This window comes from Engraulis encrasicolus, chromosome 14 (assembly GCF_034702125.1).
Source record: "Engraulis encrasicolus isolate BLACKSEA-1 chromosome 14, IST_EnEncr_1.0, whole genome shotgun sequence".
NCBI lineage: Eukaryota > Metazoa > Chordata > Actinopteri > Clupeiformes > Engraulidae > Engraulis > Engraulis encrasicolus.
In genome coordinates, this window is record NC_085870.1 from 8215385 (window position 1) to 8237884 (window position 22500).

At 45.3% G+C, this 22500-nt stretch overlaps 1 protein-coding gene across 1 annotated transcript in view; it reads left to right on the forward strand.

The window, feature by feature from the left end:
* The first annotated feature begins 590 nt into the window (after positions 1 to 590).
* Positions 591 to 22500, forward strand: part of LOC134463085 (protein phosphatase 1 regulatory subunit 1A-like) — a 45914-nt gene continuing 24004 nt past the window's right edge. Inside the window, exons 1-2 of the mRNA XM_063216326.1 lie at positions 591 to 671; positions 19343 to 19403. Of these exons, the coding sequence (XP_063072396.1) occupies positions 591 to 671; positions 19343 to 19403 (142 nt within the window). The remainder of the gene's footprint in view (positions 672 to 19342; positions 19404 to 22500) is intronic.

A 22500-nucleotide genomic window follows, 5' to 3' on the forward strand; every position in this document is an offset into this window, starting at 1 on the left:
AGGGAAAATGATAGGGAGGAGCCTAGCCAGAAAGAGGGGGCAGAACCAGCGAATGAGAGAAAGAGGGAGAAAGGGAGAGGGAGGGAGGTGGGTGGGTGAAGGAGAATGAGAGAGGGAGAGAGGATGTCGGAGAGACAGAGAGAGAGAGAGAGAGAGAGAGAGAGAGAGAGAGACGGAGACTGAACAGGAGCTAGCTGAATGTCCTTGCCAGTGCACTGACGGGAGATCGGGAGTCAGACCCAGACACACACACACACCACCACACACAGAGGAGGACTGAGGAAGAACCGTCAGAATTTCACAAAGGGGAATAACTGAAGAATTCACTGGGATACGAAAAAGCCTGGATTGGCAAACAAAAAAGCTTGGAATTAGGGATAAAGATCAATATAAAGAACGAGAGAAAAAGAAAGAAAAAGAAATAGTGGAACAGACTTATACTGCAGCTGCTTCACCGGCAAAAGGAGTTCAACTCCCTCCCCTCTCTTTCACCTCATCCTCTCTAGCTTGTCCTCTACTCTTTCCCTCCCTCTCCTGTCTCTTTTTTCTCCCCATACTCTCTCTATCCATCCATCTCCTGGCGTTGTAACATGGAGACCGGCAGCCCGCGCAAGATCCAGTTCACCGTCCCACTCTTGGACTCTCACCTGGACCCCGAGGCAGCAGAACAGGTGAGCTACACGCGTGCTGCGCTGGGCTGTGTGTGTGTGTGTGTGTGTGTGTGTGTGTGTGTGTGTGTGTGTGTGTGTGTGTGTGTGTGTGTGTGTGTGTGTGTGTGTGTGTGTGTGTGTGTGTGTGTGTGTGTGTGTGTGTGTGTGTGCGTGCGCGCTGTGCTGGGCTGTGTATGTGTGTGTGTGTGTGTGTGTGTGTGTGTGTGTGTGTGTGTGTGTGTGTGTGTGTGTGAGAGAGAGAGAGAAACACACACACACACACAAAACGACAGGGAGAGAGTGACAGAGAAAGAAAAAGGTAAGGATCAAAAAAGCAAAAGAGAGAGAGAGAGAGAGAGAGAGAGAGAGAGAGAGAGAGAGAGAGAGAGAGAGAGAGAGAGAGTAGTAGTAGTAGTAGGGAAAGGGCACAGATAAGAGAGATTGAAGAGCCTGTGGCATGGTAGGTATTCTAGCAGTATACTGTATGAGTCATGGTGTGAAGCATCTTACATAGTATCTGCTGGTGCCACCATTCAAGTGGATAACGATATGAGCGATCACTTCACACGCGCATATTATGCTCACATGCACACACATGCAGGAGCTCACGCACACTCTCACACAGACCAGGCAGGCACACATTGGCACACACATACACACATACATACGCACGCACGCATGCAAGCGCGCACACACACACAAGTACACACACACACACACACACACACACACACACACACACACACACACACACACACACACACACACACACACACACACACACACACACACAGACATAAGGGATCATGATGGCCATGACACTGACACCCCATCTGCACTGTAGCTGTGTCGCTCTACACGTAGCTCAGCTGTGTGTGTGTGTGCTGCATTGTTGTTGATGCCCCCGAGGTTGCCCAGACAGCAGCCAAGTAATCCTCTGGAGTATGTGGATCAGCAGCAGGCAGCAGCCGCGATCACCAGGGTAGCCAGCAGGGGGCGACAAAGGGGTGGGTTGTCCCGGGCCCAGTGAGATATGGGGGTCCCAGAATTGGGTTGTCATTATGATATGTATTGGGGATGGGGGGGGGGCTTACAAATTATTTTGTCCCAGGCCCGGTAAAAGCTATCAGTGCCCCTGGTGGTGGCGGGGGGGGAGAGAGAGCTTATTTGTTGGCTCATTGTGCCCGCTTTGTCTGCACAGGTGTCAGGCAGGTACAGAACACAGTAGAGTACACCGTAGATTTAGCAGTGTTGATTCAATACTTACAGTAGAGAGTGAAATTCAACACTCTCTTCTACTTGGTACTGCTCTCTAAAGGTTGAATTAACACTGCACAGGTGTCACACACAGGTACAGCACACGGTAGGGCAGGCCTGGACTGGTCATCTGGCACACAAGATATTGCCCACTGGGCGGACTGTTCTCAGGGGATGAAGCTGTCGTTTTTTAAAGGGACACTGTGCAGGAAATGGTCAAAAAAGGTACTGCAACTATGCTGCTCATTGAAACTGGGCTGCCTATTGCCAAATTTGATCTTAACATGAAAGTTTACTAAGTAATAAACAAATATTTTCTAGTACGGTCCAAGTAGAGTCATTTTCCAAAAGTGCAATTTTTCCAGTCATAATGAATACTTGGAATTTGATGGTGGTGGTAAGTATTCATGAAAAAGGTAACATTAGTGAATGGGCTGCATGAATTCTGGAAATAAACAACTAAAAATCTCACACAGTGTCCCTTTAATGTTTTCTCAGAGATTGGCTCACAATTTAGAGTGGGTAACTAAAAAGTGCCTGGGCCTTTTTATAGTACCCCATTATTCATCCCAAAAGTCACAAGGTGCACAGTACATTTTTTCAGCATTGGTTCAATGTAGACTGGAAAATGTAACACTCTCCACTAGTTGGTCCTACTCTTTTAGCCTTGAATTGACACTGCAAAATGCACTGTGTGCAGTACAGCATCACAAATCAGAACTGAAGAGAATTGGTCTTTCAATCTAGGGGTCGCAGGTTTGAATCCCCCCTGACCTCTCCCCACATCTCCATCCATGGCTGAAGTGCCCTTGAGCAAGGCACCTAACCCCACATTGCTCCAGGGACTGTAACCAATACCCTGAGAAATAATAACTGTAAGTCGCTTTGAATAAATGAAAGTGTCAGCTAAGTGCAATGTAATGTAGAGGCCTAATAATGTAATGTAAAATAATTCTGTTGAAAATCCCATGCAACTGAACTAGTCTAGACCAGTGTTTCCAAACTAGGGCTATGTGTAGGGGGACGCAACCACACAGCCGGGGGTACGCAGAAAAATAAATAAAAGAAAAAATAAATGTATGGAGCATAGTGACATTTGGATGGATGAAAAGATAGTGAGGACTGGAGGTACTGATGGCATGACAAAAAGTCTTATGGAATAGGCTAGACTAAACAGGTTGGGGAACCCTGCTCTAGGTATTACTCAAAGTAACGTCCCTGTGCACAACCACTGTTCAGGTGCTGGTGATGTGCAGTAAGAGTAATCCAAGTAAATTAAGAATGAATCACAGCACACTGGTATCTTTGCTGGTAGTTTATTAGGTGAACAATGCGTTTCGCTGTTGCTTCATCAGGTTGAACCTGATGAAGCAACAGCGAAACGCGTTGTTCACCTAATAAACTACCAGCAAAGATACCAGTGTGCGGTGATTCATCCTTCATTTACTTGGCCTGCTCTAGGTATTCTTTCAATGGAGTCTTGGAAAAAGGAACTTCTGATTGAGAGAATTTAGATGAATAAAATATGACTTGAGTCGTGTATTTATAATTCATCGGAGGCTTTAAAAGGAAACATTTATCAGGCCGAAGCTCTTTTCCTTTCCCTTCCGCTTGGATGGATCAGATCAGGAGGAATGTTTTTCTGTATGGAAAAAAAAGATTTAAAAAAAATGTTTCAAATGTAAATCGTGTTGGACATGATTTAGCTGATGATGGATTTTGCAAGTGTGTGTGAGTGTGTGTGTGTGTGTGTGTGTGTGTGTGTGTGTGTGTGTGTGTGTGTGTGTGTGTGTGTGTGTGTGTGTGTGTGTGTGTGTGTGTGTGTGTGTACGTGCGTACGTGCGTACATGCGATAGTGTGTGTGCGTGCGTGCGTGCGTGTGTGTGCCGTGCGTGTGTGTGCCGTGCGTACCTGTGTGCGCGTGCGTGTCTGTGTGTGTGTGTGCGGTGTGTGTGCATACGTGCGTGTGTGTGAGGGAAGCCCAGGGATGAGGTGAGACCAATGGGGCAGGATAAGTGTGTTAGTGACCCTGGGACTGGGGCAGGATAAGTGTGTTAGTGACCCTGGGACTGGGGGCAGAGAAACCCAATGCTGCTGGAGGAGAGCCATTGATCCTTCCGTAAATAAGCACACAGACATCGCCTCTGGGGGACCCTCTCTCTCTCTCTCTTTTCTCTTTTCTCTCTCGCGTTCTCTCTTTCTCTATCTCTGTTCCTGTTTCTGTGCAGTTCTCCCTCTTTGCCTCTTCCTCTCATCCTTTTTCTTTACCTTCATTCCATCGTTCTCTCTCTTGCTCTTTCTTTCTCCCTACATTTCATCTGTCATAGTATGCCAATATTGTTCTCCCACTCCTCTTTCTCACTCTATCATTCTCGTCCTCTTCTCTCTCTCACTTTCTCTGTGTTTTACACTCTTTCCACTCTCCTCTCCTACTGTATACCCTACAGTATTTATATTAATCTTTTCATCTCAAATTCTCATCTTCCCTTTCCTCCATCTCTCCTTTTCCCTTCTCTCCCCCCCCCCTCCCCTTCCCTCTCCCTTGCAATTCCTTTTTTTTTAAATTATGCACCATTTCTCAGTGTCAGAAGCAGACTTCCCTTGCACCAACTTCGTTTTTTTTTCCAATTCTCACCTTACATGTCACTTACATCTCTCCAGGGGCGTGCAAAGACATTTTGAGGGGCTGGTGCTTGAGAGACAGGGGGCATGTAGAACTCCCAGCTGCCCTAGACTAGAGGTGATGCATTATATCAATCTGGGCATTATTGTGGCATAGTTTTGATTGTCAAGCACTTGTAGATGATCATATCAACATGGACCGTAGTACATTGTGACAAAAAAAAGGGAACTTAAAAAAGGGCAAAAGGGCTTTAGCACCACCTAGATGGTGTTTACCTACCATCTTTCCCTCTCTCCCTCTCTCCCTCTCCTTCTCTCTCACTCTCTCTCTCTCTTTCTCTCTTGCATCCTCTCCCACCGTTCCTCAGCGTCACGAGCAGAACCCCTTACGCAAAGCTGAGGATGCTGACTCCATGCGATGCTGTGCTGAGATATGCTGAGAAAGGGAGGGAGTAAAAAAAAGCACACCGACTGCCAGCGTGCTCCTGCTAGTCATTAAAATACAGCATCTGCAATACTGGCTACTGTAGAAAGTGTTCCAGGCAGCGCAACCAGCCACTACTACTACAGTAGAAATCTCTGATCTTTTTTATTTCTCTGCTGGAGCTTTAGCTGCTGTTTACTGTATGTCCTAATTATTCTCCTCCAGAAGAAGCTTGCTGTATAGTCCCAGATACTGTGTAATATCACAAGCTCTTCAACATGACAGCGGGAAATGGTGAATGATGAAAAGCAAACTCCCCTCTTTTTACATTGCTGCAGAGAAATTGTTGTAATATCACGCAGACAGTATCAGTGCAGCTCCCCAGACACTGAAAAGGAATGAGAGAGGGGTGTGTAATCATGTGAAGAGAAAAACTGCTCTCTGGGTGTGAAGCTGAGGTGATTGATCTGTCTAGAGGATGGGATGCAAAATCAGCTGGCTTGCACACGCTCAACAATGGTGTGATTAGAAGACCGGGCTGGAATGGAAATGAACACTTTATCAGCGTTTAATTAGTGAGCCAAGACAAAGTGGAGACTGTTGGTGTGCACATTTCTTTTTCTCAAAGTATTACGTAAATAGCCTTAATCGATCGCCATTTCCCTAGTGGGTCGGTGTTGTTACTTTGGTTATCTTCAGCACTTTGTCGGATTGCATTTTTGTTAAATAGTGTCTGTGCCTAGTTGTAGAATATTATTTTGGAACATATTTTGTTTTTGAAGCAGAGAGCAGAACGGGGGAAGACTCTGCATGGAACTGTAAAAGAGATCAAACTGCTCTCTGCAGGTTTGCTAGCTAGCTGGGTGCTGCATGCTGCTCTCTCTCTCTCTCTCTCTCTCTCTCTCTCTCTCTCTCTCTCTCTCTCTCTCTCTCTCTCTCTCTCTCTCTCTCTCTCTCTCTCTCTCTCTCCTTTTTTGATCCTTACCTTTGTCCTTTTCTTTTTTCCTCACTCTGTCTCTCTCTCTGCCTATCCTGCCTGCCTGTCTGTCTGTTCTCTCTCTCTCTCTATCTCTCTCTCTCTCTCTCTCTCTCTCTCTCTCTCTCTCTCTCTCTCTCTCTCTCTCTCTCTCTCTCTCTCTCTCTCTCTCACACAGCAGAGGCTGGAGCATTCTCTCCATGTTGGCCTGTCTCCTCCATGTCTGTCTGGTCTGACTGACCAGTAGCAATCTGGTGCATGGCTCTAGTAAGTAAGGATGAATTGGTGGCCGGTCCTATTGGGCCCAGACCCAGGGCCACAAGATTCAAGGGGGCCCTGAAGCTCAAGCCTGTACATGTCCATTCTCATAGTGTGTTTAAATCTAAAAATCTAAATTTAAATATTTTCCATTTTTCTTGCGGGCCAAAACCCTGAAACAATATAAGGTCTAACATCTAGCCTAAAGCCCTGGTTTTTGTAAACTAACAAGGCTCATGGAAGGGGGGGCCTTTCTTGTTGTCTGGCCTAGGGGCCCATGAGGCCATGATGCGTCCCTGTCAGTAAGGAGTCTTACAGGAGCTCCACTGAGCCCCAATCTGCTTGACCAACCAGGCGGAGAGGGCACTGTAGAGGGGCTGTAGAGGGGCTCTGGTCCTCTGCCAGAACTGCTTGTTGGCTATGGATTTGTACTCCATGTTTGTGCTTGTGGGATTTTGTGTGGGGAAGTGTTTTTGTAGGTGTGTGTGAATGTGTGCGTGCGTGCGTGTGTGAGTGTGCGTGCCGCCGTGCTTGTGTGTGCGCGCATGTGTGTGTGTTTATGTGTGTGTGTGTTGTGTGTGTGTTTATGTGTGTGTGTGTGTGTGTGTCCTTGTCCTTGTATCCATGTGTGCCAGTGCCTGTGTGCCTGGTTGTCTGGACGTGTGTGTCCAGGTTTGTCTCTGTGTGTGAGTGTGACTGTTTGTGTGTGCACTGAAGCGATTGGACACCACTCACACACCTTAGGTGTTTACAGCATGTGTTGCTGCCAGTCGGCTGCTACTGTAGACAGAGACAGAGGTCCACTATGGTGTCTTGTCTTGGCCCATTCATCATCATCACCCTGCTGCACTCCCGGGGAGTGTGTGTGTGTGTGTGTGTGTGTGTGTGTGTGTGTGTGTGTGTGTGTGTGTGTGTGTGTGTGTGTGTGGGTGTGGTATGTGTGTTATGATTACTTGTGTGTGTGTGTGTGTATGTGTGCGTGTGCGTGTGTGTGTGTGTGTGTGTGTGTGTGTGTGTGTGTGTGTGTGTGTGTGTGTGTGTGTGTGTGTGTGCACATATGTGTACCGTATATGACAATGTGCATGTGTGTGTGCGTGTGTGCGCGCGTACGCATGTGTGTGTGCACATGTATGACAGTATGTGTACGCTCGTATGTGTGTGCTCGCAAGTGTGACAGGGTGTGTGTGTGTGTGTGTGATCGCGCACCCTCATGTGTGACAGTGTGTGTGTGTGTGTGTGTGTGTGTGTGTGTGTGTGTGTGTGTGTGTGTGTGTGTGTGTGTGTCTGGCCGCCTGCGTGCGTGCGCGCGTGCGTGCGTGCGTGCGTGCGTGTGTGTGTGCCAGTATGCATGCGTGCGTGCATGTGTTACGTGCGTGTGTGTGTGACAAGCCACCCAGGGTGTGGACAGGACCTCAGCAGCAGCAGCAGCAGCATGGCATAGTGGTATAGTGGCCCAGCCTGATAGTGTGGCTCCACCCTGGGCTCCACACTAATCTCCATCAGTGCACCACTGTGGGCCCAGCCAAAGCAGGGAAGCCGAGCGGTCAGTTGTCCCAGGCCCAGTCAGGAGAGACAGGGACTGAATTCCAAATGAAAGGCAGTGGCTCTATGACTCCCTCTCTACTACGTAGCCCCTTAATGCGCGCCGTACCTCCAGTGGCACGCTGTAATAGTCATTGAAATGTAACTACCATAGCACTACAATACTATGACACTACACAGGCCCTTTAGTAATGCACCACGACTTGGTCATTACCATACTGGTAACAACAAATGTATAAAGCCGCGTCTTAAAGGGACAGTTTGGTCAATTTCAACATGCAGTTGTAATGCTCACACTACCCTGGACTTGTCAGTGCCTGAGATTTTTTTTCTTTCTTCTTCAGCCGTTTCCGAGATCCTGGTCATTGTAATGGGGGCAGCTCTTTGTTTACATTTCAAAAAAACATTTTTATTTATTCCCAAAAACATCCAAAAGGTTATAAAACATCAGCAGACAACTAGCAAACAGCAGTACATTTTGGGAAAATATTTGGAGTTGGCTTATGTTTCATTTTTTAAAAACGTAAACAAACGCTGCCCCCATTAGAATTGCTCATATCTCGGAAAGGGCTGAGCCGAAAAATGTGGCATCACCAGGTACTGACAAGTCAAGGGTAGCGTGAGCAATACAACTGCATGTTGAAATTGACCAAACTGTCCCTTTAAGGGGGTATACACAGGTGTTTGAACAGATACGACTTCTGTCGGGAAGGTTTCTGATAAGACGTTGGCTATGAACGGCACTTACAACAGAGCTTCCCTGCGACATTGGTACAGTACGCATTTGATGATATGCCAATTCTATGGCGGGAGTTACGTTCGTCACGTTAGCGCTTATCTTATGTGGGCTAGTTGAGTGGTGAGAGACAGACAGACGACGGAATCGTCAAATAGGCTATAAATAGATCTAGCGACATCTTATTTAGGTAGGCTACTACAATGTTGATTTCTCACTTATGTTCTCAGTATCTAAGTAAATAAGTGTCAGAATAAAGACCATTTTAAGGTAGTAGGTCGAGTGGCAGCCATGTTCGTTTTTAAGTTCCCCGTTGAGAGGGAGGTGGCGCACAGCAGTTTGGGTGGCAGGCAGCAGTAAGTCAGCATATCCGCTTTACGCCCACAAATTCAGGCAACTGACAAAGGAGGAAATAAAGACATTTTCCATTTGGAATCACATGACGACTCAATGTCCAGTTAGCCGACTGGAAGGACAGTGACTTTTCTCGTTTCTACCATAGCCAGGGGCTCATAGCTGGATCTTCAATCCATTGTCTTGGGGTGGGGGGCCCTTTCAGATGACTTTGTCCTGGGCCTGGCCAAGGCCATACCAGAGATTCTTTAAGTATATAGAGATATGCCAACATAATAGGTTTCTATGGGCACCTAACATGACCAGGTTCCGGTCTGCCTAAAGGGGCGTGTCATAATGCTCCTAGAATGAATAGAACAGTCCTTAGGTCTGCCTAAAGGGGGATCCCCCCCTCCCCCTTGCGACAGTAGAACCCGGAAACAATGGGCCAATGGAACCTCTCTCTCTCTACTCTCTCTGGCCATACAGTAGGTGTCTCTGCAGCCCAGTTAGACTTCTTCCCCTGACGTGCAGCCTGTACACCTGACCTGCAAAGATTAACGGGGAAAAGGAGGGGGAGGAAAAAGCACTCCTAGTTATTATTCCCACAGGACAAGTGTGCACTATCTGCCGTAGGCACACATAAGTTTCTGACTTGTGTTTTTGCACACTCAGAATATTTATAAATTTGATGCACTGCAGTGCGCTATCTAATTCTTCTGTACAATTTGCAGATGGAAGCTATGCAAAATATATGCGCACACACAATGCATAGGCATGAGTTTTGTTTAATACATTCAATACAATGATTTATTCATAGATGTTGACACATCCTAAATTATAATGATTATAGAAACAGTAGAAGAGCTGTTTTCTCACTCTCAGTAATCCTGAAACACTATTGTTAGCCAGTGAAGTACTCAGTAGCCTATGTACAACAGCTGAAATTGGCACAATTATAACTATTATTATTATTATTATTTTTATCATTATTATTATTATAGTAAAGTTTTAGTTTATAACTCCCTTATTACTATTACTACTACTATTATTATTATCATCTTATTACAATTCGCTGATTGTAGATACCCTGCCCTTCGTCTGCATCATCTGCTTTCATGGCCAGAATCTGTGAGCTGAGACACGACATTATATTGCTGAAAGAATAGCATTTCCCTCATACGGTACAGTACTGTACGGCAGTGTTTCTCAACCTTTTTTGTCCTGCGTACCACCTAAACCATGTTGTCATATGAAGAATACCCCCTAACTCATGTTTTACATCCCTTTTTCTATTCTATTTTCTAATGTGTGACTATGCGCCATGCATTTGTTAAAATTACATTTCTCCACGTACCCCCTGAGGTGTGCTCTCGTACCCCTAGTGGTACACGTACCCCTGGTTGGGAAACACTGCTGTACGGTATGAACAGCATGGGCATAGAGAGTAGACAGGACTCACTGCCCCTTTAGGCAGCCAAGCAGAACTGAAAATGATCGCCATGCTTGTGGGAAATAAAGCCTGGGGTCAGCTGTCTTGGTACAGTACTGGGATAACTGCATTTATGGAGAAAAAAAGAAAAGTTTCTCTCTGCATTGCACACTCTGTAGCCTACAGTACTGTGACTCTGCAACATCCACTGGTAGCCTACCCAGGGGTGAGTTTCTCAAAAGGGAAGTTGTTAGCCTTTTAGCAACTTCGGTAGTTGCCAATGGGAAAATGCATTGAAAGCAACGAAGTAGCTAATGTAGTAAGCAACTTTGGTTTCGAGAAATTCACCCCAGAATCGTTATGCTTCTGCTCCTCATTGGTTTTCTGCATCATACTGTTTCACAAAGGCAAAAATGAGCAGAATGAAACTAACGCTCTCCAAAACAATCTCTGTCTCTGCCTCTCTCTCTCTCTGTCTGTCTGTCTGTCTCTCTCTCTGTCTGTCTGTCTGTCTGTCTGTCTGTCTGTCTGTCTGTCTGTCTGTATGTCTGTCTGTCTGTCTCTCTCTCTCTCTCTCTCTCTCTCTCTCTCTCTCTCTCTCTCTCTCTCTCTCTCGTGGCACTCAGAGCTGAAGTAAAGCAGATGGAGGCTTTGAAAAAGGGGCAAAGTATCTTCACTGCAGGAGCGTTGGAGAGACTTTTGTCTTTCATCTCGATTTTTTTTTCTTTTCCACTTCTAGTTCAAAAGCAAGATATTTTCATGGTTGCCGTTCAATAGCCCCAGTTCAAAAAAACCTACACTGAACCACCCCCTTCCTCCCCCTGATTTTCAAAGGCTTGTAAGGTTGTAATGAAGGAATTTTGTGGAGATATGAATAAATTCTCTCAAGCTTAGCGACGTAGTAGTAGCAGTACAGTAGTCATCTTTTCATTTCTCAGCACTGCACGCCAGTAACCTTTCATACCGAGTGACGCTCGCTCGGCGCACTAAGCTGCGGTCTCTGGAGGGGGCACGATGAAATTCAAATGGAGGTTTTCCTTTCAGCAGACTGTTATAGTCTTGTAGTAGCTGGTGAATGGGGGCTGCAGTAGCTGTCTTTGTGTTGCTGTGTAGACTGCAGCACCAGCAGTGCATTCCCATCCAAGTGGGCAAGAAAGAAGCCCTGATCTTACAAAGACAAAGCTTTGGAGGCTGGAGTGCCTGTGTGTGTGTGTGTGTGTGTGTGTGTGTGTGTGTGTGTGTGTGTGTGTGTGTGTGTGTGTGTGTGTGTGTGTGTGTGTGTGTGTGTGTGTGTGTGTGTGTGTGTGTGTGTGTGTGTGTGTGTGTGTGTGTCTGTGTGTGTGTGCGTGTGCGTGCGTGCGTGCGTGCGTGCGCATGCCTGTCTGTGTGTGTATGTGTGTGTGTGTGTGCGCGCGTGCGCGCGCGCGTGTGTGTGTGTATGTGCGTGTGTGTGTGTGTCTGTGTCTGTGTCTGTGTCTGTGTCTGTGTGCTTCCATTTCTCAGCTCAGAACTAACCATGTCAATCCATATTACTACATGTGATGTACAAATCTCTGTCAGCAATAGCAATGACAATGCAACTCTCAGTGTGTGTGTGTATGTGCGTGTGCGTGTGTGTGTGTGTGTGTGTGTGTGTGTATGCGTGCGTGCGTGCGTGCGTGTGTGCGTGCGTGCGTGCGTGTGTATGGCGTGGCGTGCATGCGTGCGTGCGTGTGTGTGTACAGTATGTCTAATCTAGTAAGACATTGCCTGGCATCTTCCACATAAACAAGCAAACAAACAAAACAAAGAACAAAAGCAATTGCCTAGAGGCCATGTATCAGGGGCAGTTGGTACTGAAAATCTGTTTGGTGTCCTGGAGAGCCTTTTCCGGGGCATATACATACATATACACACATACACACACACACACACACACACACACACACACACACACACACACACACACACACACACACACACACACACACACACACACACACACACACACACACACACACACACACACACACACACACACACACACACACACACACACTGCTGCTGGTGTACTTGACAGACCTTTTTAATATTTATTTTTCTTCAAAATGCTACTATTACCATGTCAGAACGCTATAAAGGACTTTTTAGGAAAAGCACAAAAGCACAACAATACCTCTTAATGTATGTCCTCTACAAGTCTTCTGTTGTCCAGTCTTGCACTTTAAATGTCTGTATGAGCACTGTCTATGTCCATACTGTCTTAAGTCCATGTATAAGTACTGTCTATGTCTATACTGTCTATGTCCTTACATAGATTTAGTCTATGTCTGTATGGGAAAGCAAGAAATGTAATTTCAAATTCTTTTGTATGACCAGTGCATGTAAAGAAATTGACAATAAAACCTACTTGACTTGATAAAGCATGTCCAAGAACAAAGGAAGGAGGACAATGATGCACAGAGCGTAATCAGTGCAATCTATTTTACAGCACAAAGAAGACCCCTCGCCTCAAGGCAACATATGTTCAAAAGTAAACAAGGTGTACCGCTTGATCCTGAAGACACTTGAAGGTCTACAGTACTGTATGCCACGATAAGCAGCGCTCTGTTTCTACCCTTGCTATAAAATGGAAACAGTTCAAGTTCAGGTTAATTGTGCACTGTATGCAAAAGCAATTTCCATGCAAATGTGAACCCATATACATTTTCTCACTACTCCACCAGGGAAGGGATGAGTAAGGATTCTTTTCTCTGTGTCTCTGTCAGGAAGTGTTGTTGGCTTGTTTGTTTTGCTATGGCAATTGTGTTGCTGTTGTTGTTGTCAGTAGGGAATCTGACAAAGAAATACAAAAAGGGGTTTCATATGAAAAGTTCATGAAACACCACACACTGGATGCTGTTCATTTTTCTCTTTATTATTTGGTTCGTTCCTGCCTTACACCTGCACCTGGACAACTGAAGGGTTTTGCTCAAGGACTTTCATGTAGGCCTACTTAGTTTGATACAAAGGGGTTAGTTGTCCCAGGCACAGGGAGAGGGGGAGGCCCAGATTTGGGTCCTCATTACATTGCATGTATTGGCCAAGGAGGCCCTTCAGAAGACTTCACCCAGGGCCGGATTAAGATGGCCCGGGGCCCCTAGGCTACAGGTTACTATGGGGCCCCCCAGAAGGCAAATTTCGTGAAAAATGTATGTAGACAGTGTCATAATTACAAGCTAAAAATTCAGGATAACATGTCTACCAACTATTCTCAACACGATGGCTACATTGTTTCAATATTGCATCTTGTCCCAATTCTGCTATTTTTCACTTTTGGGCAATCAGGGGGGCCCCAGCAGGTGGCCATATCTAGCCTGTGCATTAATCCGGCCCTGACTTCACCCCATGCCCGGCGGCGAAAGCTGCCAGTGGCCCTGGTTGCCTGGTTGGCTCTCCTTGTCAGGAAGTGGGCTTGACCCGTCTGGTGCTTCAGGGTTACTGTAAAGTAGGACAGTTGCATCAGTCTGGAGGAGAGCCTCATTACACACAGAGTCAATGAGAGGGCAAGGTCTCTGTGTCTGAGTGTGTGTCTGTGTGTGTGTGTGTGTGTGTGTGTGTGTGTGTGTGTGTGTGTGTGTGTGTGTGTGTGCGTGTGTGCGTGCGTGCGTGCGTGCGTGCGTGCGTGCGTGCGTGCGTGTGTGTCTGTGCGTGCGTGTGTGTGTATGTGTGTGGGGGGGTCAACGTGTGTGTGTGTGTGTGTGTGTGTGTGTGTGTGTGTGTGTGTGTGTGTGTGTGTGTGTGTGTGTGTGTGTGTGTGTGTGTGTGTGTGAGAGCGTGCATGAGCATGTGCGTGCGTGTGTGTGAGTGAGCATGCACGAGCATGAGTGTGAGTGCGTGTGAGTGCGTGTGTGTGTGCGTGTGTGTGTGTGTGTGTGTGTGTGTGTGTGTGTGTGTGTGTGTGTGTGTGTTGTGTGTTTGTTAGTGGTGTTAGGTGGGCGCGGGGCAGATGTTCTGTAGTTGCCAATTGGTTGAAGTCAGTCTGTCTCCCTCTCTGTTTCTGCCAGTTGTAAAGGCAGCCAGTCCTGCTGCTCTCTCTCAACAGCCAATTAGCCTCATCACGACAGCCAAAAGCATCACAGGACACTCTCTGCTTCCTGAAAAACTCCTTGTTAAATGCTGATTCAGAGTCAGAGGAGAACATTGCTCTTTGTTGGTTCAGACCGTCCGTGATGCACACAGAATTTAGTTACTAAACACTCTCTCTTGTCAGGTTTTGTTCTGTGTGTGTGCGTGCATGCGTGTGTGTGTGTGAGTGTCCACGAACAGTATTTATTTAAAGAAGATTTGTCTTGTCAACTTGTGCGTGTGCGTGTGTGTGTGTGAGTTTGCACGTTCTTGCATGCATGCATGCGAGCGAACATGCGTGTTATGTATGCGTGTGCGTGTGGGTTGAATGGTTGAAGCTGTGTGGGTGAATCAAAGATGTGTCATTGAAAATGGAAAGAGATGGGAAGTAAGGTCCCTGGGCATTGCATTGAGCAATCAAAAGAGCCATGTTCTCACTTTAGTGGCAAAAAAACTGGTTGACAGCCTCAACTCTTTTGCTGTCAACAAAATGATGGTACATGCAGGTGAAGAACTTTACCATTCACTTCAATATTCCCAATATGGGCCATAAAAGGCTCAAGGACGCTGACTTTATGTCTGAATCAGATGGTCAAGGAAAGCTTTCCATTTCATTTGGTGAATGAATCCGAAGAGTAGCCGGGTTAATCAGCCGCTTGAACTGAAAATGAGCGGAGGGACTATATTTGGCACCAGCATGGCATTCAAGGCAACGTGTAATTTCAAGCAAGCTGAGATTTGCTTTTTTTACATTAGTCACCCTACACAGATTTGAATCCTAATTGGCTATCATACAAAGAGGGCCAGCCATTCCTCACAAACGTTCTTTGTGTGCCCCATGCCAGTGGTTCCCAACCTATGGGTCGGGACCCAACCTATGGGTCGCCAAAGATCCACAGTGGGTCGTGAAGCCCTCTTGATTTTAAGGAGTTTAATTTCAATACCATATATAGCCCACGTTGAATAAATGCCAAAGCATTTAAACTAATATAGCCTATGCATAGAAGCAACTAAATGTAAGTACATTAAACATACATTAAACATACATTAAACTTTTATTCTATATTTGACCGAAGACAAATTGAGGAATAAAATGATAACTAATGAGTTTTCGCAGGAAACAGAGTATCATGTGACTCCCTCTCGTGCGGGTGCTCGCACGATTCGGTCACCAAAGCTTACAATGGTAAAAATATGGGTCCCTGAAGAAAAAGGTTAGGAACCACTGCCCTATGCCATGAGGGTGGCAATGCAATTGAAATATTGCACCTGAAATGATTCTTAGACGATTTAGGTTAGGTTAGGTTCTCAGGGTATTGGGACTGTAGCCTGGCATTGCCACCCATGAAGCCAGTCAATCCAGTCAATTTATATTTCCCTTCAAGGGTATGGCAAGACAAGGTTAGTAGGACCACACATTTTCACCACAAACATCCTCTAAGACGTAAAAGGCATAGACTTGGATAGCCAGTGAGATCTTCCACAGAAACGATTCCACAGAATGATTTTGATCTACAGTAAATGCCTTGTGCTTTAACGGACACACTCTGGTCTGTTGCCAAATTCTGGTATTGATCCGTTGAAGGTCTTGTTTGTTTCTGCCTTTTCATTCTGGGCAACAGCTTTTAACAGCATTCCAATCCAGCATTCTCGGCCGTCTAAATCCCTTGCTCACCTCATTTGTTGACTCGGTGAGTAAAGAAATCGCAAGAGTGCAATCACATCAAAAGCTTTGCCTTTTTGCAGTCAGGCCGTGACGTTTGACAAAGTCAGTTAAGGACACTGAATAGGCTTGAGATAGATTCATGGGTGTTTCACAATTGTGTAAACACTGTCAGTCATAGTAAAGTAAAGCATCTTAGTGTGCCACCAGGAACACTGTTAATGTCATGTACTGTATATTCAGCTGTGTATATCTAATAGTGATCAAATAAGCACAAATCACGTCACGTCACGTCACGTCACGTCACGTCACGTTACGTCACATCACATCACATCACATCACATCACATCACTGTTTGCTGTTTAAATTAAAGTGTGGAGTACTATCATCACTGTCACCAAAAGACAACACTGACACTGGCTGAGGTTATGTGAGGTGAGGCTATATATGTACCCAGTACAGCGTGTGTGCCTGATTGTTTGCGTACGTGCATGCATGCATGTGTGTGTTTGTGTGTGTGTGTGTGTAGACGCGTGCATGTGTCTGCGTGCCTGTGTTTGTGTGTGTGTGTGTGTGTGTGTGTGTGTGTGTGTGTGTGTGTGTGTGTGTGTGTGTGTGTGTGTGTGTGTGTGTGTGTGTGTGTGTGTGTGTGTGTGTGTGTGTGTCTGTGTGTGCGTTTGTGTCCGTGTCTGTGTGTCTGTGCGTGTGCTGTTCTGACTAAGTCTATTGGCTGCTGCTCATTTCGCGGGGTATTGGGGGGGTTGCTGTGTGTGTGTCCCTGACTGAGGTTCAGCCAGCTCAGCAAAGCAAAGCACAGCCAGGCCAGCAGAGCAGAGCAGAGCAGAGCCACACAGTGTCTTAGTGCCAGCGTAGTTCAGGAGCACAGTCAGCTCAAGCAGAGGCGATTCTAGGGTCAGGTGGGGCCCCAAGCGAAAATGCAAAAGAAAGAACATTTGATCCAAAATTGCCACTACTGTAGTAAAGTGTGGGCTGTTATTCACTATCTATGGGCTTGGGGGCCCCAAGCGGCTGCCTGCCTTGCCTGGTGGCAAGATGCGCCCCTGAGCTCAAGCCTATACTGTGCCCTGCCTACAATAGTCTACTATCAAGAATGTAGCTCAGCAATGAAATGAGAGGAAATACTACCACTTCAGAATAACTGTCCCTTGAAAAATATATATATAAACACTTAACAGATAATGAGCTAATTATCAAAAAACATTTACAAATGTTTGACTTATGAGTAAGAAGTGCTATGTTAGTCACACATCAGATAGGAGAGCCGTAGCATCCCTGGAAGTGACATCTCAGGTAACACTTTAGATTAACGTCTCCTAAAAAAAGCTTTATTAACACTTAATTAACATTTACCAAGGTTTGTGAACACTTAATTAACATTTACTGCTGAACTAATTATAAAGAAAACATCAAATGGTTTGTAAATGTGTAAGAACCAATGTATAGCTGCACAGTGGAGTGGGAAACAGCTTCAGCTGCAGTTACTCCTTATTGTGTATTTACCTGCCAGACACGTCTGTATCCAGTAGTTTTATCTCGTTTGCTCTTTGGAGGACAAGTTGTTGAGACTCATTTTTTCCCTGCTCCAGACAGAGGTTCAGTTGCTTACAACCACTCTCCTAAAGATAACGTGACCCGGATGAAAAAGTATCTTCAAAGACAACTTGGAAACATTTGTTTTGGTGAATCTTTTCTTTCTGTTTAGAACAGACGGCATGCTAGTGGGTGGCATAGCAGGTGGTGTGGTGGGGCATTGCTGACACAATGAACAATTTCTGTTCGATCCAGTGCTGGTTTACTGCTTACTCTAGTCCTTATTATGTTGTTCACCGCCTGTGATGAACTGGCCACTGCACTATTGGGTCATTATTTATGGTCTTGCTGATGTAATCTTTTTTTAACACGGCATTTAATGCTTATGTTGTATATGAAAAAGGTTTGCATGTACAAAAAGAACAAGGACATACTTGCTGTTGGCTGCAAAAAAATGACAGAAAAAATGCACAGGCTAATCTTTTAGCAAAATATAGCTATGATAGCATCTTTCAGGTAGCCTAAGAGGAAACAACCTTGCCCCCTGCCGTTTATAACACTCTCCCGGGACGTTGCATTTCTGCTGACGGAGGGAGGTTTTTCAACAGGACCACACACATTTACACATTTAGGCAAAGGTGACACGACAGCTTTTCCTGTGCTCCACTGTAGGACTATGGATAAGATCAATTTAGCATAGTTTATAGGGTGTATAGGTACCCAAAATTAAAGAATAGTATAATGCTTGTGCAAAGATATCGTTAGTCCCTCCTTTTTTGGGAGTAGAACACACAACGAGTTACACAACATGCCATCTTTTTGCTGTAACTAATTGCAAAGGCAAACGCATAGGCTTTCATGCAGGCTTTTCGAAGGATGTCAATGAGCACAGAGAAAACACTTTTATCTTTGGGATAACGATGACTCAGAGGCGAAAGGAGTTGACCAGCAGCGGGAGGTTACTGGTGGGAGTCCAGCTATACTCCTGACAAAGTCGAAGTGTCCTTGAGCAAGGCACTGAACTCCATGCTGCTTTCAATGTACTAGTTGGCTCGCATGGCAAACTTCCACCATCGCTGTACAAGTGTGTGTGTGTGTGTGTGTGTGTGTGTGTGTGTGTGTGTGTGTGTGTGTGTGTGTGTGTGTGTGTGTGTCTGTGTGTGTGTGTGTGTGTGTGTGTGTGTGTGTGTGTGTGTGTGTGTGCGCGCGCATGTGCGTGTGTGTGCGCGTGCGCGTGTATGTGTGCCTGTTTATGCTCCTATGTGGGCTCCAAAAGATCCCATTATGATACAAAAATCTGACAAAAGGTCCGTTTCAGGACCAAATTTGTGTCCTCACCAATTCAACAGTGTTTCTTTGCTCATTTTGTTGTAACTGATAAAACTAAAAGAAAAAGCATTTATTTTCTGACAGGTTAGGGATAGGGTTTGTTGGTCTGGACACAGTTTGTGTGTGTGCGTGCGCCCACCCGTGCATGCGTGCGTGAGAAAAAGAGAGAGAGAGAGAGAGAGAGAGAGAGAGAGAGAGAGAGAGAGAGAGAGAGAGAGAGAGAGAGAGAGAGAGATAATGGAATGTAAGAATGTGACACTCTGAATTGAATACTGAATATAATGAAATATAAAGCCAATGCGACTTATCAGCCACATCACCAGCCACATCAAAACTGTCCTATATACACAGCTGGGAGCTAACCAGAGTGATGTTCTTCAAAATGTAATTAGAGTAAAAACTGTAGTGAGTGCTATATACATAGTGATACATAGTGCCTTGCCTTTACTGACTGCTGGGCCTTTTCTCTTTACTATTGGACAGATCAGAAGAAGAAGGCCGACGCCCGCCACTCTGGTGGCCTCCAGTGACCAATCATCTCCAGGTAAGACCCCGCCCTTCTCTTACTGCTCTCCGTAGCCCCTTAATGCGCGCCGTACCTCCAGTGGCACGCTGTAATAGTCATTGAAATGTAACTACCATAGCACTACAATACATGACACAACACAGGCCCTTTAGTAATGCACCACAACTTGGTCATTACCATATTGGTAACATCAAATTTAATAAGCCGCGTCTTATGGGGTTAAAGAACAGTATTACTATGGAACAGTATTTTTACCTCTGCCAAGTAGGGCTGGGTTCAAAAAATCGAATCGCGATCCAATATCGATTCACGTTCGAAAAGTGTGATATCGATTCACAACTTTGTGGATCGATCTTTTTTAATTACAGGTGCTATTTTCTCAACCACATCCTGTAGCTTTCTTCCACATTCATGTACACTACATGCACAAATACACACGGCTTGTTCAAGTAAATAGTGCCAGTGTTTTCTGACCTTTCTCTCTAATACCAAGTTTCCCACTTCTTTCTCTCATACCAAGGTATTTCATGTTTGTGTGGGTATCAAAGGTTGAGATATTTAGGTTTTTATAGCAGGTCTTAGAATTTTGGGCATAAATGGGTTAAAGTGACAACCGAGTAATACAAAAGATCAATATTGAATCGGATCGTGGTTCGAATTGGATCATGACCTTCTGTATCGGAATCGAATCGATCCAAGAAATTTGGATCGATTCCCAGCCCTACTGCCAAGGAGGTTATGTGATCGTCCGATTTGAGTGTTTGTTCGTAGATTTGTGCATTTGCGGTGTGTGTGTGTTTCTGTCCACCAGAGGGTGGAGGACTGTACTCTCTGAGCACATTTCTAGTTCACTATATTGCTAGTTTGCCATTGAGTGCTTGGTATACAGTAAAGCGTGCTTGGCATGGTAGCTGGCAGTGGAGAGATCATGTGGGATGAGATCTCCTATAGGTTAAGAGGTGGTACAGTGGGACCACTCGTAAAATGGAGGAATAACGGGAGGAGGTGCTATTTGAGAAGCCTTCACGCATGACAGGTGGATGGACTGGAGGGATTAAATATCTGTCCTTGTCCTTAGCCTCTATTTCAAGGCAAGGTAAGTCAAGGCAAGTTTATTTATATAGCACATTTCATACACAGGTGCAACTCAATGTGCTTCAAAAAGTTAACAAATGTAAATGAAAGGAAGCAGGGAAGAAAGGAAGTTAATTAGAGTCAAAAACATTTAAAACATTAAGATAAAACATAAGGTAAAAATAATAATAAAATAAAATAATAAANAATTAAATAAACATAAAAAAAATAAAAATAAATAATAATAAAAAAAGAATGATATTTCAGACATAGCCCCTCAACGCACGTCGTTCCACCATGGAGAAAACTTTGCTACAATCGTACGATACAACTTTGACAGTGCGCAGCGGTTTTAGTAATGCATTACAACTTTCTCATTGCCATTTTGGTAACAGCTAATTTATAACAGGGGGCGTGTCTTACTGTGTTAAATGCAAAGTTCTTACCAGCAAGTGACACAGTCATTAGAGATTCTTGGTGTGAGGTTGTTTGACCAATGATTGCAGTGTAAAGCTGATGAATTTCTTTTCTGACCCGGGTTCTACTCCGGCTCAGGTCCTTTGCCAACCCTTCCCTGTCTCTCTCTCCTCACTAACGTTGTGTCATAGTCTTCACTGTCCTCTCTCAAAATAAAGGCAAAAGCGGAAAAAATATATGTGTAAATTCTGAGGCGTTATGAACCTGAGCAAGACCAAAAACGTTCAAGGATAACCATTTATGCTTCATATACAGTAGCAGTGCAATAACATTTCCACCACCTTCCACAATTTATGCTGTCTCATTTGCATAGAGCTGTCTCAAGTGTGCGGAATACAAAGACATCAGCATCACTTTTACTGTCATGAGCATCACTGCGTGTGCACAGCTGCTCAGGGTGGGTGTGTCGTGCATGGCTGCTGGATCTCTTGTCACGTAACTATAGTTTCAAGGGGGTGCTGCGTTTGAACGCTTTGCTTACGACCAATCACAGACCAACTCTCGTCACAGCGGTATTCCTCTCCCACACTCTCTTAGTGACGCATCCTCGGCTATTCCCAGTAGGCCTGATGGTTCATATGCATCGCATGATACTAGCATAGGGAGGAGGTGAATGGTATCACTCGTGTATTCCCGCCGGGAGTCAATGTAGCCTCTGATCAGCATACAGCACACACATACACTCCCTTCCACTTTTTATGACTCAACCAGGGGTGCATTTCTCAAAAGCGTAGTTGTTAGCAGTTAGCAACTTGGGTAGTTGCCAATGGGAAATTGCATTGCAACCAACAAAGTAGCTACCATAGTTAGCAACTGCGCTTTTGAGAAATGCACCCCAGGGTAGCTGACTGCTTTGACTGGGCCTGCGACAAAGTAATCTGAAAGGCCCTCCCATCCAATACATACAATTTAATGAGGACCTAATTCTGGGCCCTCCTCTCTCCCTGGGCCTGGGACAACTGACCCCCTTTGTACCAGTCTGTCGGCTTCCCTGGACTTCCTGGACTCATCATCACACCAGGGGTGAGTTTCTCAAAAGAGAAGTTGTTAGCCTGTTAGCAACTTCGGTAGTTGCCAATGGGAAAATGCATTGAAAACAACAAACTAGCTAATGTAGTAAGCAACTTTGGTTTTGAGAAATTCACCCCAGCTCCTTCTTCTCTGAATCCATCCGGAACGTTCTCTGCTAGCTCCGCCCCCCAGGTGCACTGGGAAGCTCGGGCTGACTCACTTGGGATTGTGGGAATTGCATGCTAAATTACTGCGTTCCCGGCTATGTCCTTACTGAGCAGCTGTTCTCACAATCGTGTCCATATAGTATCACATGGGAAAAGGCTCTTAGTCACCCTGATTAGCATCGCTTTGGTGTTTTATTTTCATCTTATTTTCACAGGCTTCAAATAGCATTGTTTGTATTCCAGGTTGCATTGAGCGCAGACCTAATTATGTAGTATATCTTTAATTGCATGCAGCCGACTACCCTGCTGAGTCCACTGTGGTTTCAGCACCAAAAGCTACGAACAGCACCAACAGGGATCTGTGATCTGAATGCATATAGCCCCAC